Source organism: Xiphias gladius, chromosome 17 (genome assembly GCF_016859285.1).
Source record: "Xiphias gladius isolate SHS-SW01 ecotype Sanya breed wild chromosome 17, ASM1685928v1, whole genome shotgun sequence".
Taxonomy (NCBI): Eukaryota; Metazoa; Chordata; class Actinopteri; order Istiophoriformes; family Xiphiidae; genus Xiphias; species Xiphias gladius.
This window is the reverse complement of record NC_053416.1, coordinates 13,549,599-13,566,269: the sequence shown is the minus strand read 5'-3', so window position 1 is coordinate 13,566,269 and position 16,671 is coordinate 13,549,599. Positions and strand designations below refer to the sequence as shown.

Genomic DNA, 16,671 nt, shown 5'->3' with positions numbered 1-16,671 from the left:
TTATCTTAGCTTGGTTTTTATCTGATTGTTTTTTAATTTTGTCACTCATTGGAGACTGGCAAGGCTCAAAAGTGATTGCTGATGCATAAACTTGGTGAATATCCTTGAGTTTTGATACTCAACTTCTAAGTGGAAAAACACAAGGCCTGTTTAAAATGTCTGTTAAATGATCCACTGAGATCTGTTGCCAAATAAACAGCACTTACAGAATCATGCTAATTTGAGTTATACAATGGCCAGTTCAGAAAAGTTGTGCACTAGGTTTGGGAGACTGGGAGGCCTTAACTCACTTCGTCACCTCTTCCTGTAGTTGGCCAGTCGATCCTTTGTGGATGTTTTCCAGTGAAAGTAAATTCTTAGATCTAACAACACTCAAACATGCAGATTAGATGGGATTAGCCAAATTTTGTTATGGATCTCATTTTTAAGGATGAAAGTCCTCAGAGCCTGTGAGGGTGACACCAGGAAAATTTCAAAACAATCTCCCTTTTTCAAATCACCACTGGCATATGGGCCCCACTAATAAACAGTGGGGATAGGGGACAGTACATCTGAGAAGGAGTTATGGTACATGTCTGTCTTCTTGATCCCAGAATACTGAGAGGAAGACAAAGCCCTGGGAGACAGGACCAGACCCGACAGAGAACAGATGGCCTGACACACACAAACACACGCTCTCTCTCTGAGACCAAGAGATATGAACACATACGGCATGCAAAGACAAACACACAGGCGACACACTGAGACAGGAATGGTCTATATATAAGACTGACAAAGAGCGCACGCACACACACACACACACACACACACACACACACACGCATGCACGCACGCACACACACACACAGGCAAATGATGTGGCTGCACACAACAAAAGCACAACACATACACAGAAGGGCTTGTTTGTCATGGAAACACAATGTGAATGATGATTTCCAGGCATCTAGTCTACATCAAGCTGTACTCCCTATCCCTTGGCACTCAGGTAGAAAGACTGAGAAAGAGAGGAAGAAAGACTGAGATAAATAGAAAGACAGAGTGTTATAACACAGAGCAAGAGATAGAAAAAAAGAGATTCACTGTGAAAAGCAGAGGAGGTGTAATACTTAGATAAATAGAAAAGAAAAGGAGATAATATCAGAATAGGAAGCAAGTGAGGCAGAGAAAAACTACACTCCTGTCCTCTGTTATCATCTGTGTTTATTGATCATATTCACTTCAACAGGAAATATTGTTGTCCCTGCGACGCTCAGCTCTGGTTAAATAAAGAAATGAGAGGCACTCTAACGTCATCGCTGATACTCAAAACATCTCTGCCAGATTGTATCTATATAGTTATATACAAATGTGTGACTGGACTGGATTAGGGTCGATGCCATCGTCCATCGCTGATGGCTGATAGTCATCATGATGTTGAGCCCAGCATCGTCATCATCCATCTGGATGTTTCGTTGCAAACATCGTAATCTGCCAGTTCAGTAGACATCAACTCCTAAAACTGGAAATCTTCCCGGATGTACGGATGGATGCTATGTTATAGAAATGTTAACAAGAGTGAGGTTAGGCCTAGCTGTATACAATTTTCTACTAAAATGCTATAATCCCTCAAAGTCAGAGCCTGCTCAGTTATCACCAGAGCAGCCCCAGGTTTCATCCTTTGATGACAGCAGGAAGTCTTTGTTGCGTGGCTTTTGTGGCTCTGAGGCACCCCGCTCTTCACATTTTACATGTTGCTTTAGTGCTGGTTTCAGTGTGCTGAATTGTCCTGTTTATGTATTTTATGCTTGCGTCTTGTGTGTTGTATGTTGACACATCTGTTCTGAAAGTCGCAGTTCCACATCAATGACAGAGAAATTTGTCTTTTTTCTCTTTGTGCTGACCATGTAGCAGTAGGATTCTGCTGACTTGACCCCTGACCTCCATGGAGAAGGGGAATGGGGTAAGTGAGAAGAGAATTTACCTTTTAGAGCCTATAAAGTGTTAAACTATTATAAATGTTATCCATCAAGTAGGTGAACTGCTTTTATGCACATAAAAACTAAGATATGAGAAGGATAAATGATGTTAGAGAGCACAATTAGTCATCAGAACTCATTTTCATTCAGGCTCTCAGATATTAATCACTTACATTAATTGTCTGCGTAGCCCACAGCTTTTTTACAGAATGTCACTGCAGGAATATTCATAACTTATTAGATCTGGATACATATAAACAAGCATTATGTAAGACTACAAATCCACCCACTTGTCGTCCTACATATAGAAGCTATTCACAGCGGAGGAGTTTGTTTTTACAGGAAACCTGAAGATAGTGAGGACTGTGTTTTCCATTTAATTCGCCTACACAAACGTACAGTAAATCATAACTTGTGTGTCTCTTTCCTGTGGAACAATTTCATTGTCTGCGTGTTAATTATTGTTTTGTTTTCTGACATGCTAAATAGGGGGACTTAATAACAATATTTACATTTCCACTTCTTATAATGTTACTATATGGGCAAAAAGTTATTTTTCAGATGTTATTTAAGAAAAAAACCCCATCAAAAGCTCATAATTCAATATTTTCAGTGCAGAAGTCTATATTTTGTTTTGCAGTTTCCTACTATCCCTAAGAGCACAACACTTTATTTGATCTTTATGTTATCAATCACTTCACATGCGTGGTTGTCACCTTTTTTCGAATGGTTATATAATTTTGGACTAAAACACTTCCAAAATAAAAGCGAAAGAGGTAACCTGAAAGGAGAGGAAAGGAGGAAAGACTGTGTTTAATCCTGACAGCGCGCGCTGGTTCTGCCACGACCGACAGCACCAGCTTTCATCAAACTGTCACTGCTCTACTGTCCCATGAAGCAGCTGCAGCTGAAAAAATAAACCGAGGATGTTTTAGGGATGTCAGGAAATAAGACTTTATGGCTGGTGCAGACACATCGAGGTGCTAACTTTGAAAATGAACCTGTCTACCCAAATAAATGCAGATGAAGGGGTTAACAGATGGACATGAATAAATAGATAGATATTCCATTTAAAATCTGAAACGCCATGTTTCTAAATACAGAGGATTTGATATCTGCATTCCTGATTTAAAACATTAGTCAAAACATGTCTAGTCCCACTAACATGAATCTGGATTATTTCCCGGGAAACTCAAGTTCTCACCCGCAAAAAACAGTTACTCATAGCCTTCTCCAGGGCAAACATGTCAGTTCTGCTCAGTGGAAAATAATAAATAAATCTGTCTCAATGCTTAGTGATAGACAAACTGCTCCATAGTAGTAAGTCTTTTTGACTTTTATGAGGATGTCTGTGCATTGAAATGTTCATTTGCATGTCAATAGTCAGGCAGGTGGCTTGTCTCGTGTTGACAGCTTAAAAGCTACAGATTCAATCACCACAGAGGCGGTGTGTGTCCATCAACAGTCTATCAAGTGTCCTCAAGCGAGACACTGAGCCTTTATCTCCTTGTTCCCTTCAAGTCGCTATGGATACGAGCATCAGCTAAATGGCTGTAAATCGTCAACGTTACGAATAAGTATCGACATACATGTAACCCGCTTGCTCAATCTTCATTTGATATCTGTCTTCTGAGCATCACATGGAGCCATCATGATCGGTAGAGGGTAATGGATCGCCTTCTAGCAGGACAGGCAACCATTATCATCCATCCTCATCTCACCAATGATGAGGATTGGCAGTGACAAGCCTCCTTCTCCCTAATTCTATCAGTGCTTCTCTCCCAATCACTCATTAATGACAAAGATTAAGACTGACAGAGCTGCTCTTACTCTTTTCAGTTTTACCATCATTTCTATGCCAGTTTTCTCTCCCTCGTATTCACAACTTTCTCTCCTTTTACCCATAAAAAAGTCTGAATCATGATTGTCAAATTCTTTTTATTTTTGACAACACCCAGGGCAATGAGCCATTTAAGAACTTTTATCGTACCAGCGATGGCTCTACATTATATTGTTTCTTTGCAAAATTGGAGATATTACTGATTGAATTTTTAAATATCATCCAATATATTTGTAAAATGCACTACCGCTCTGATCTACTGCGTGCCCTGTTGCGAAATGGATTGAACGAGCGAGCGCTGAACGATTTCTCACACCTAACCATCTGACGGGTAATGTGTGGAGGTATTTTGGATTTGACACCATAGGTGGGAAAAACTTGTTTAAAGGTGGGGATGTGGATGACTTCGTAAAACGCAACTGTCTTTCGGTGACGTTAAAATCACAGCAAACCCAAAGTCACGTTATAGCTATTCAATCAAATGAGGCAGCGGAAGCACAGAGAATATCAGGGAGAAGGTCGATTCTACACCACAATTTAGCATTAGCCTACGTAGGTTGAGTTTGAATTAATTTATGGATTTATGATCAACATAAGGGGTTAGAAGGAGTCCCACTGTAGATACTGTAGGTTTTGATTTATAGTTTTAGTCTTTAGTCTTCAATTGATAGCACTAGCCCAAAAGTAGACGGGTGTTTATACACGTTCAAGCAGTATCATGCTTTTATTTTATCCCCCACAATAACTGTGTCTGTCACTCTCTCTGACAGAGACCGAGGGTTGCGGTGGAAATGGCTTTGCAAGATGTGTGTTACTCTAAGTTAGAAGATAGTTCTCCCTTTTTTCAACTTGTTTCACGTCGTCTTCACTCATAACAGTCTCCCCCGGGAAAGGAAACTTGAGCGCAATTGTAAGTAGCCAATCACAGTTATTGTGGTCCCCATGGGCCCCGTAGCCCCGATGTGTAGTTGTATTTTTAAGGAGGCGCACAGTATAGTTACAGAGCATAACGCAGAAGCATAAGTGAAGTTTTAGTCCTCTTTCTTTCAGGCGATATTTTGAAAATAGTGACACCCCTAGTTCTCTATGTTGTAGAGAACTAAATACTACAGTACCCATCCACCTCATCACCTGCACCCCCACACTGTTAAATGATTTCAAAATCGTCCAGTTCCCACACTTCCCAGTATGACCATAATTTCAGTTGTACCTCTTAGGAGGATGTTCTACAGTTCTACCATCGCAAAACACTGTGATTAATTTATTAGAGAAAAGCTGAGAGGAGGTCTGCATGATTTACATGGATGAAATTTTTATAATATCCAGTCTTACTGTATCTTTCTTCCTCACTTTACCGTATTATTGTTTTCCTCTCTGTCTGTCTCTGAGTCATGTTATGCTGCCAACAGACTGATGTATCACATCAGACCTGCTGGGCTGAGTTGTGGTCCAGTCCTATGAATGTTTTTACCCTTGCATCTGACGCTTGATCTACAGTGATCAACACACAGAGAATGTATGACAATACTGATGATTAATGCATAAAGTTTGTAAAAAAAGAAAAAGTGAAATTTATCTATTTTTTTATTATTGCATTTAGCCCTTGCTAGATTTTATATTAAAACGCTGCCTCAAATAAATCATTGATGCATTGAGGATATGAATGTGCTGACCTTTCGTCAGCATGAGCTCTCATATGGACACACAATCACACACATAAGCATATGTTCAGCCAATGAGGTGCATTTGATCAGTTTGGAAACACTGCAAACACTGCAGGGCATACACCCACGCACACACAAACACACAATGTACCTAGCTCTTTAAGCAGGGAGCCGTTCTCTGACTTCCATCTCTCCTTCTTCTTCTCAGGACTACTCTTCCTTCTTTCCTTCCCTTTCTCCTTCTCTCCATTCTGCTTCCTCTTTTCTCCCTTCTGGGTCTTTTCTGCAGGGAGACACAGAAGATTGGCTCAGGTTATGGATTTAGTTAATTTATTCAATTTAAAATGGAAAGTGTCACTAGGCCTGGGGAATTTCTTCCTTTCAGGTAGAATTTGAGTGAAAACGTAGCATACGATGAATGTTACAGTTGGAGAAATATAGTGAAAAATAGATCCATGCTAATCAGTTACTGAAAGTTTTTCAGATTATTTTTGGACATTTTAGAAAAAAGATTTTCCTACAGCTGATAGTAAAAAGTAAGTAAAGCAAGTAAAAAAACATAGCTTATAAGACAGATAGTTGTCAGAGGGAGAAATAAAGAAGGAAAAAAAATACAGACAGTTGAAGAAAAGTCTCTTGAGGAGGACGCCTGAGGAAATAGTTTGCGCACACATTGAAAAAACCCTTTGAATGTGTTGGATTATGTCCTTGTGCCCCCCAGAACGTACTGTTCACGTTTTGAAACACGTGCATATGAGTAAAGAATGCTTTTATATAGACATCATCCTGGGTGAGCACCCAGCAGAAGTAATGCTCAAAGGCTGATAAAGGTTGCAAGCCAATTTGTGGTTGCAAGAGAGGGAACGCAGCCTGGTGTAACAGGTCTCACTGACATGTGGAAGGTGTACGCTGACACTCTGACTCCTTCTAACTGCCCAAAAGCCAGGAGATTTACCAGGAAAACAAAAAAGATTTATGTCTGCAAGAATGTGGTTACAAAACAAATGTTTTCCATTTTGTCTTGAAAACTTAAGCAGTGTGGATCTTACTTTCACTTTTTATTCTTGAGAAGGATGAGAATTCTCATCCTCAGGATGTCAAACAGCTGGTTCTTTAAGATGTCCATCTGATAAGAGCATAATGCATAATGCCTCATCACAAAGACATAAAAAATTCAGGAGATCCCAGCCAATTAGTTTTATTCCCACAGACACGTTATTATATAGAAATTGGCGACGTTTTTACAACTTATACTGTATCACTGTGGCCTAAATCTCACTTGGTGATAGAGCCATAGTTCAACTTCAGTGGCAAATCTACAGTTCTTTTCTACCCACATAAAACCTAAATGCCCAGGATGCAGGTTGATGCTTGTCATAGCGTTATTGTGTTTATTATTCTAGTTAAGGTTTTAGGGTGAGGCTGTCATCTTTAAAGCCCATGTGGCCTTGATGAACAATACTTCAGTAAAAACAAAGACAACTCATGGGGTTCCTGGTTTTCTGTGCGTGGATGCACAGTGTTGCATATTCTTGTATCTCTCTCAATAAAAATCAAACACTCTAGGCCAGCTTTCAGACTTTTTGAACAGAAAAACAAAAAAACCGCGACAGTCTGACACATTGTCGGATACTGCGTCTCGGGGAAAAGACCACGCACATATTGCACACAGACACATCAGTTGTGTGTCAGTCTTCAGGTCTGTGAGCATGCTGACACACACACTGTATGACATGTAACAGAGCCCTGCAGAGCCCCTCCCTGCTGCAAGCTGTCCTCTCACTCCAGGAGACCTAGCTCACTCCCTCCAGCTGGGAGTATGGCACGTAACAACAAACACTGAGATGTACACATGATGAAAGCCAAAAAGGAACAATACCTGACATTATAATTCACTCCGAGATTCTAGTCTACATACTAATAAATAACATCTTCCACCACCACTTATACTATCAATGGAGCTATTAAATAAAGACCTATTTTAAAACCTGTTTTGCTAATAATTATGAATTAGTTTTAAATAAAAAAAAGCAATATTTTAATGAGTCAGGGGGTTTAAAAAAGTTAATACCCAAATTACTATCAAAGTCTAATAATTACTTAAACCACTGATTATCAAAATAGTTGCAGAAAATTTTCTTTTAATCGACCAATCAATTAATCAGCTGTTTGAGCTCTAAATTCATTACCATTATTTTTGATTATTGCTCAACTCTGCATTTAACAGACACAAACATTTAACACACGTCTGCACACACAGACACACACACAGCATGTAAGAGAAACGATGCAGACATGCAGTCACACTCCACTGACTCACATATAAAGCACTGTGATGATCTCTCTCTGTGTCTCTCTTTCTCTAACACAGGAAGCCCTTATTGTTGCGACGTTTTGCTGTAACAGTCTCCTGCTGTGTACACAAACAGTGTCCTGTCTGCATGGCTAACTACCTCTCCTGCTGCTGTGTATCATCTTCATAGATATGTATGTGTGTGAGTGTGTATGTTATGTGCTTGTGTGTGCGTGTGTTGCATTGGTACAGCAGGTGGCACCTGCAGGTTGATTACAGCTATACTTGGGTTTGGAAAAGCTAAATTTGTTTGTTCATGTGAATGTGTGCATCTCTCAACAGTCGCTCTTGGGTGAAACAGTTGACATGGATGACAGCGCTAGATGAAAAGTCAGAGGATCACCAAAGTAATAACAAATCGTCCTGGCACCATAAATGTCTGTACAAAATTCTGTACCAGTCTACAGGGTAGATGTTGAGATATTTCACACTATAAGTGAAAACTATGAGCTGCTGGTGGTGTTGCAGGAAGTCAGGGGACTCACCAAAATCACTAGGTTTCATCCTCTGGGAGCCACCAATGCCTGTACAAAATCTCATCTTGATATATCCAATAGTCGTCGAGTTGTCCAAAGGTGGACCAACTGACAGACCAACATTGCCGCCCATACAGCTGGGCTAAGATGAATAATGTTTAGCTTAAAGTAAAATCTATGGTATTATACTGCAGCTGAATGGTGTGAGTGTGTGTGTTGGTCAGTACAGTAGAAGCCAACAGTATGTGTGTGTTTGTGTGTGTGTGCATGTGTGTGGCTGTCATAGCCAGCAGTAGGCTGTCCTCATGCTTACTGTAGCATGGAGGAGCAGGACATGCATGAATGAAGCAGAGAGAGACCAGGAAGAGATTTCACACTGACTGTGTGTGGGTGTGGGTGTGCGTGTGTGTGTGTGTGTGTTTGAGCGAGTGAGTGAGAGTGAGAGAGAGAGAGAGAGAGACAGTTCAGCAGGAGTACAATGCTTAATGTTTATTAAAACAAAAAAGCAACAGAGAGAAGAAAAAAACTTTTGTGTGTACTGTATATTTATGTTGGCCTAAAAGGTTTCAGTTTTTGTTTAGGGATATGCATGTTTTCAAAGTGCTTGATAGAGTTCGTGCTATACTTCCATTTCAGAATTAAAATCTAAGGTGAAGTGGAATAAATGCTGAGGAGACGTTATGGAAACTGACAGGGTGTATGCTGATTAGGAAGATGAAATGGAATGGAATGAGGTGTGAAAAGTGTGGATGAATTTTATTTCCAGGTCCATGAGAGATCATCTCCCGGGTTAGGAGGAGGCTCGGAAATGTCGTCTTGTGAAAAGTTATGTGGAGTGAAAATTAGCAGTTTGTTAAAATTACGAGTGTGACAAACATGCACTGAACAAAGACGTGGCTGCGACCCATTTGACACTAAAGCAGAAAAAACATCTAACTAAGTCCGTCAGATGGAAGAAAAATACTGCTCATTTTGAATCTCAAAAATTGGATTTTATTTACATCCAGGATTTGACTCTGGCTCACCTGCAGATGAAAGCTGTTTGTTTGTCTGCTGGATTGCCAATAAAACAACTATAACCCTTTTTGACAGCAGGTATTTTTCTAGAAACCCAGAAGCCCTTTTTGGAAGCTAATTATTTTCTCTGTATTCAACCAGAGGAACAAGGGTCTAAATTTAGTTCCTGGGCTGCATTTCTGCTGCCTTCAATCTCCCTTTCTCTACCTGAACCTTCATTCAAACACTCAGCTGTGCAACAGTAAATTAAAACGAAAACTATTACTACTTATTTTAACATACTGAATGAAAGGGGATTTAATGACTGATCAACATCTCTACAAAGTGGTCTCAATTAATATCAAATATAAAATGCAAAATACTTGTTTGCATAAGTATTTACCCCCTTTAAAAGGGCGCACCTAAATCATCAGAGGCAGCCAATTGGTTTTAGAAGTCAACAGTGATCACGTGTTTATAAACCAGGGATTTCAGCTGATTGCCGTAAATACAACCATATCTGAATGGGTCAACTTTTGGTCAGTCAGTATTGTGATAAAACCTACACCATGAAGACAAAAAAATACTCGACAGCTTTGCAAAAAAGGTGATTAAAAAGCACAAGTCAGGGGAAGGATTTAAGAGAGTTTCCAAGTCAGTCAGCACTTCCTTAGGGGTTTGAAGAAGACACTTACACCTAGCTTGTTCGATATCTGATAGCTATCCAATCTGCCCAAGACGCATTAAGTAGCTAAGTGTAAATGGGGGCTTTAGTTCTTGGTACTATTAGGTTGAAAAGGGAAACTACAGCGTGACTTTGAAACCTTGCTGAACCGTTACTAAAGTCTGAAATGTTGAATTAGTGCGAAGGTGGCAGGAATATTGTATGACTGTATTTAACTTTGTTATTAAGAGGATTTTTAAAAGAAGTGCAGTTACATCTACCAGACACTTATCCCGCTTTTTCCAATTTATTTAATGGCTTTTGCTGAAATTGCGAAGGCCATTAACACCAGGGGATCTTTGAGAGAGCTCCCAGAGGGAAGGCTTATTCACACAGCTCCTACATTGTAATTTCTTCATTTCTTGTTTTGACAGGAGGACCATCTTATCCTCTGATCTCCCGGAGATCATTTTTCAACATTTTCCTCATTTTTTTCCTAATCTGATCTTGTTCTTTTGTATGTTCTGCAGCTTGGAAATGAAGGAAAACTAAGTCTTTGGGTTTTCAAGGACGCCTGCAGGCTCTGCTTGAACATGTGGAAGCTTTCCCCATGCAGGTTGTAATCTCAGCACAAATCCAGCTATCAGCATTGGAAACCTTTTTAAACACATCTTTTGTCAGATCTGTGCTTTTTTTCCTCTTTTGTCTTTACATTCTGCTGCTGCCTCTCTCTCCATCTCTGCAATATTATCCCTCCCTCCAAACCTCTTTCCCTCTCTAGTTTAGAAGGTGCAACAGCACCAGGGGATTTGTCTTTTTGAAGTGTGTGATTAATTTCCCCTCTTTCTAGGTGCGCTGAACTGCAGCGTGAGTCTGTGTGTGTGTAGACAGTGTCCCATTTTTACCTGAGCTCATTAGTGTTATGTGAGAAAGTTTTTTTCTCTACCCTTCTGTCCTTTCCTCCCTTTCTCCACCCTCTCTTCTGTCCTTTCACACCCATATTCTCCTCTCTCTCATCATCGCCACTCGTTTCTCTCTCTTCTTCAAGTCTTTTTTTCGTCCTATGTTCATCCTTGTCCCTTCCTATCCTCCTCTTCCTCTTTCCTTATTTTCTCTGTCTTCCTCACATTTCTACACACACACACACACACACACACACACACACACACACACACACACACACACACACACACACACACACACACACACACACACACACACACACACACACACACACACACACACTTTCTGGAGAGCAGATCAGAGAGGCCAATACTAACCATTGTCAGCTTGTCACAGTTTGGTTTGAACCAGAATGTAAATGTAGAGCACTTCCTGCATAACAATAATACTGTGTGTGTGTGCGCATGCGCACCTACAGAATATATAAAAGTCCTACCTACAGAATATACAATATGCGCATAAAATATGTTTCTTCCAAAGACCAAAAAACATTACCTGCAGGGTAATGTGCTACAACACAGCTACAACTCTATACATGTGTGCAGAAAGGTGTGTATAAGTAAGATTTTAGTTAAGAATGAGCAATGCAGCCTACCAGAAAACTGATCAGCTGTACAGAAACGAATCAAGTGACCGCATAATGAACAAACCAAATCGGGTGTCATCGTCAGGTTTTCTACTGTGATACCAATAAAGAGGAAATCCTGTTATATTAAAGTTTATACTGTATACAGTAGTGTAATAAGTGCTCCTGTTCTGCCAAAGTCACTCGGTGCCTTCTTTAAAAAGAGTCAAGCTTTAAACAATAAAATCTTCATTTTAAGAATTTTATTCCTGTTAGCTTAATTAAGATGGCAATGATGAAAACATTATACCTGCTAAACATCGGCATGCTAGCATTATCATTGAGAGGATGTTAGTATGCTAATGTTAGCATTTAGCTAAAAGCACTGCTGTGCCTAGTACACCTTCACTGTCCCATGCCGCTCGCAGGATTCGGAAAGTGCTTGATTCTCAAATTGGCCAAACTGTTTTTTTTTTGGGTTCGAGTAGAAACAAAGTTTTATGTCTTTGGTGTGAGTCGGTGCTGGGTATTTCATAATGAACCAACTTCTTCACAACACTTTTATTCAAACCATGCCAACAATCTTTCCCTATGCTTTACCAAGTGGTTTTATTTTGACATTTAGGTATGAGGACCTGTTGCGTTGTTAATTAAAACTTTTTTCAAATTGTTCTTTCATGTCAAATTACAGTAGTTTCACATTCGGTCTTGTTGAGGTGTTGAATCACTGTGTTGAACTCTAACTTATTTTACCACGTATGAGTTATTTGGTGCTGAATGATACTGGATGTAGTTTACTTTCTCTGTACTTTCAGCATCATGTAGCTTCTCTGTCTGCATGTGAGACCACAGGGACACTGCCCGCCTGCCTGTCCGCCTTGCTGGTAACATGCTAGCATTCACAAAGCATGACGAGAGCAGCCCCGCACATGACAGACAGGCAGATAAACACAAAAGACAGACATGCAGACTGGCAGACAACGCGTGATATGTGACGGATGAACTACTATGAGAGACAGACAGGCAGACAGAGGTTAGATGTTCTGTTTTAGTTGGGTTAGAGAAAAGGTGTGTGTGTTTTCCACATGGAAACAAGCCCAGAGGGAGATGAGGGGAGGAAGCACAGTGTTGCTGATGGAGGGTAAGCTCAAAGTATCTGCCGGTTTCAGATTTTACAGTTTTCAAGCCTTTGTCTGCTGCTTAGATTTGGATTTTAGGCCAAATAAAATAAACACTGGCAATATGGCCCTTTTTAAAAACACATCCTGCAAGTCAGAGAATATTTTTCAAATTTAGTCAGCAGTATGAGCTTGCTCAGTGTACTGAGACGTGGTATCCAACATATTCAGCTTTTAATATGGATACATATGCATTCGGATCAAAAATAAGACTGAATGTAGCTAGAGTCAAAACTGACATACTAATGACTGTCCTGATCAAATGGGCAAACTGGCTGGTTTTAATTAACATCGAAGTTTTCATTTTTTGTTTTCTTTCCTTTCCCACCCTAGTGTAATGAATATACTCATCTGAACAGACAACTCGTCTGTAGTATTGTCATGAAAAACGAAATGAGACGACTGATGGACTGACTAAAACAGGGTGTCGGGTGAGACAACCAAGGAGAGAGAAAGACAAGGAAAATATAAGCCTTGGAAGACGTCACAAATGAGAGACAGAGACAGAGAGATACAGAAAGAGGAGAAAATAGGTTACACAAGAGGATAAGAGAAATGGATGGTGGAAAATAAGAAAGATAAAAGAGGCGGAGAAAAGAGGTAGGTACAAGGTGAGGGACACGACAAATTATGATGGCAGACAACCTCATCCTTCACTTTCTACTGCTATCTCTCTCTCTCTCTCACACACACACACACACACACACACACACACACACACACACACACACACGCACACACACACACGCACGCATGCACACACACACAATCCTCTCTGATCTAACTCCTGTGGCAGTGTGAATAGATATGGCTGTTTAGTGCCAGCAGCTCAGCTCCCGGTACTTGATGGCAGCAGTCTGCTGAGTCAGGAGCTCTGCACTGTGTGTGTGTGTGTGTATGTGTGTGTGTGTGTGTGTGTGTGTGTGTGTGTGTGTGTGTTAGGGACAGACACAGGGAGTTAGAGAGAGAATCAAAGTGTTTGTAAGATTTAATTGAGTGCATAGATTTGTTTGCTACCTTCCTCAGCAATGATGAGCACTGCAAATTGAGCCTTACTAACAGCATGCACGCACGCGCGCACTCCACAACACAACCACAGGGACAGGCTGACAAGAGTTCACTTTCATTACCATGCCAGTGAAACATCACTGGTATTACCATGACAACAAGTTTTCACTGTGATCAGCATGACGGCTGCACGACTACAAGAACTAACATGGTTCCCTAATCATATCCTAGACAAATACAGGTCACTATCATTTTGTAACAACTATATTTAACCATCATCTCCATAAATACAGTTCTACATCATCACCATAACAACAACAGCTTAGAATTCTGGTATATACACACATATATATATATATATATATATATATATATATATATATACATACACACACACACACACACACACACACACACACACACACACACACACACACACACACACACACACACACACACACACACACAAACAAACCATTCGGTCACAACATAAGAACTGGTAACTGGCTGATTGGTGTATGGTGATGTTTGTCTATAACAGTTTTACTTGTTGAAAGTCTGAGGAACAAAACATAGTCAATAAAGTGATTTCAAATGAAGGATATAGTGCAGAATTCTTTGTTTTCTTTTTCTTTTAGACTTGACAAGGGAAGTTCGACACAGTGCACTTTTTTTTTTTCTTTTTAGCTGGTTCACAGTACATAGAGCAATGCAGGGGCAACAGTGTGGCAGGCTGTAAACTTTACAAACAAACCGAGTTTTGTCTTAAAATGACCACGCCACAAAACTAATTGTGATGGAAGTAGGGAGGGGTGATGGAAAAGGAAGGCTGCACAACGCGCCGGAGAGCGCGACTCGTTTCTGTTGGTCGCTTTGATACTCTCAGCTCCAGTGTCTGGATGGCAGCGCTATCAGCAGCCCAGCAGGAAACACAATCGGTGGTGCAGTAGAATTTCATCACTGAGCTATGTCCAAGATGCCAACTTTTTATTTCTCTGAATGTGTGGAAATCTGATGTTTTCACATCCCAGATGATGAACAAAGACATTAAAATGTAAGTTTTTAGGGAAAACCTGAGAGTCCTGTACAGGAGTGTGGTGTGGAGCTGAATGGACGCTATACGTGAAGGGGAGTGAATGCTATATTTCTCCTAATTGTAGATAAGATTGAATGACGAAACGTAATCAGTAATAATATTAAGTCTTAAGTCTTAAGAAAAAGCATTAACCAACGAACCAAAAGCACCTGATCAATCAAACTCCCCATTACTGTGGTGGCCAAGTGGAACTGAACACATTTACGCTGGCAGTGAAAGCAGAGATATTTGGGTTAAGTTGGCAATTGCCTCCTCTGACAGATGAGGGTAGTTGGTATGAATGTGGAAGGTATTGTGTTATTAAGAATGAATCTGAAATTAGTTAAATGACACAGACTTTTTTGGAAAAAAAATAAACTGCTAGTTTATGATTTAAAGCATTAACTTATTGATGTCTTTCATTTTAATCAAAAGCAATGTATCATTTAATGAAAATGGAAACGCTTGGTTTAATAAAAGTGGAATCTCAGGCCAGGAAACATAGTACCAAGCTAGTAAGATATATATGGGGTGGCAGTTCACTATCAGGTCTATGTGGGCAGATATTTAGGTCTCGGCCCCTAGTCGGTCCAGTAATGGCAAGTCGCACAAAAAATGATTGAAACACGAGGATTTAATAATAATGGAGATTTAGTAAAGTAAAATTGTTTTTATGGAGCAGAGGCTTGTGGCTTTTACTTTCTGTTTTTCCCCCAGGGCTCAGTTTGTTGTGCTAATAAAAGCACAGCCCAGTAAAGACATCTATCTGTCTGTTAAAACTAACCTAAATTTCATTGAAAAGTATAGGTTTTGTAGATTATAATCTTTATTCAAATGGCACTTGATGACTATATTTTCAACATAACTATTTTTCCAGCATCTGCTGGACAGATTTCTTTGGCAAAGGCACTTAAAAAAATGAAATCCTTTAACAAATATTACGGTGTTATACGCAGGTTCACAAGTGAGGTGCCAACGCAGTAAAGGTTCCTTGTCTACCTCTATGTCGCTGAGCCTTATCTAAGATCCTCAGATTCAGTCTTACTGGTTGTAATAAGGTCCAGATTGGTGTGAGAAGGTGACGAGTCCCCAGGCTCTGGAATTGTCTACTTAAGAATCGATCACTAAATCTCTTTTTAAAAGCTATTGATATTAGAAAGAAATGAACCAGAATTTTAATTTTCTTGCTTTGACTATTATTGTCTTCTTGCCTCTGTTTTGTCTCTGCTTTGTATAGTTGTTTCAATGAACTTGTTAATTTTTTATTTGTAAAATACTTTAACACTGTTAGAAGAGAAGTTTTATTTATTTGTTATTATGATAACAATGAGTTTACTACAACCACAATTGAAACTAGGTCATTTATGAGAAGTATTGCTTTTTCCAGGTGAAATGATAATAATGTAAAAAATCCATGGAAGTAAAAGACAAATGTTGTCGCCTATATCTAGTGGTAAAAAGTAAAATTTTTAAAAGATTAAATGCTTAAAAAAGTATTCCACTTAAAATGATATAACACTAAGATTATAAACCTCATTTTGAGCTGACATCTAGCCAACACAGCTGCATCAACTCAACCCGCTAACTTCATCCTTCCTGATCTCCATTACAGAGCAGCGGCATGAAATGCATCGAGGTCAGTCATCTGTGTAGAGTGGACAGGAAATCGAACTCCATTTATGTGGTTGGTGTATGTCACAATATCTGGCTGGGCTATTATTTCAGTGTTCTTTGCCGTGCAGGTGTCAAGTGTGGCCTACTGTGCAAAAAATGATGAAAGGCCATTTCCAAAACTTTCCACCCACCACGCTCAGCCAACAAGGGTTTGGGCGTGAGTTATGCACTTGAGTATGTGTTGGCGGCCTTGGCTACAGTGCTGGAAAGTGGATGAAAGGTAACAGTTTTTTTTTTGTTTTTTTTTAACATTGGTGAGT

At 39.8% G+C, this 16,671-nt stretch overlaps 1 protein-coding gene across 3 annotated transcripts in view; it reads right to left on the bottom strand.

Annotated features, from left to right (window-relative positions):
- The window catches only part of jade2 (jade family PHD finger 2), a 184,684-nt gene that overhangs the window by 8,887 nt on the left and 159,126 nt on the right, over positions 1-16,671 (bottom strand). For 2 of the 3 annotated variants that reach the window (XM_040151302.1, XM_040151304.1), the window contains exon 12: positions 5,611-5,742. The exons of the other annotated variant lie outside the window; for it this stretch is intronic. In XM_040151302.1, the coding sequence (XP_040007236.1) occupies positions 5,611-5,742 (132 nt within the window). The remainder of the gene's footprint in view (positions 1-5,610; positions 5,743-16,671) is intronic. 3 annotated transcript variants of the gene reach the window in all.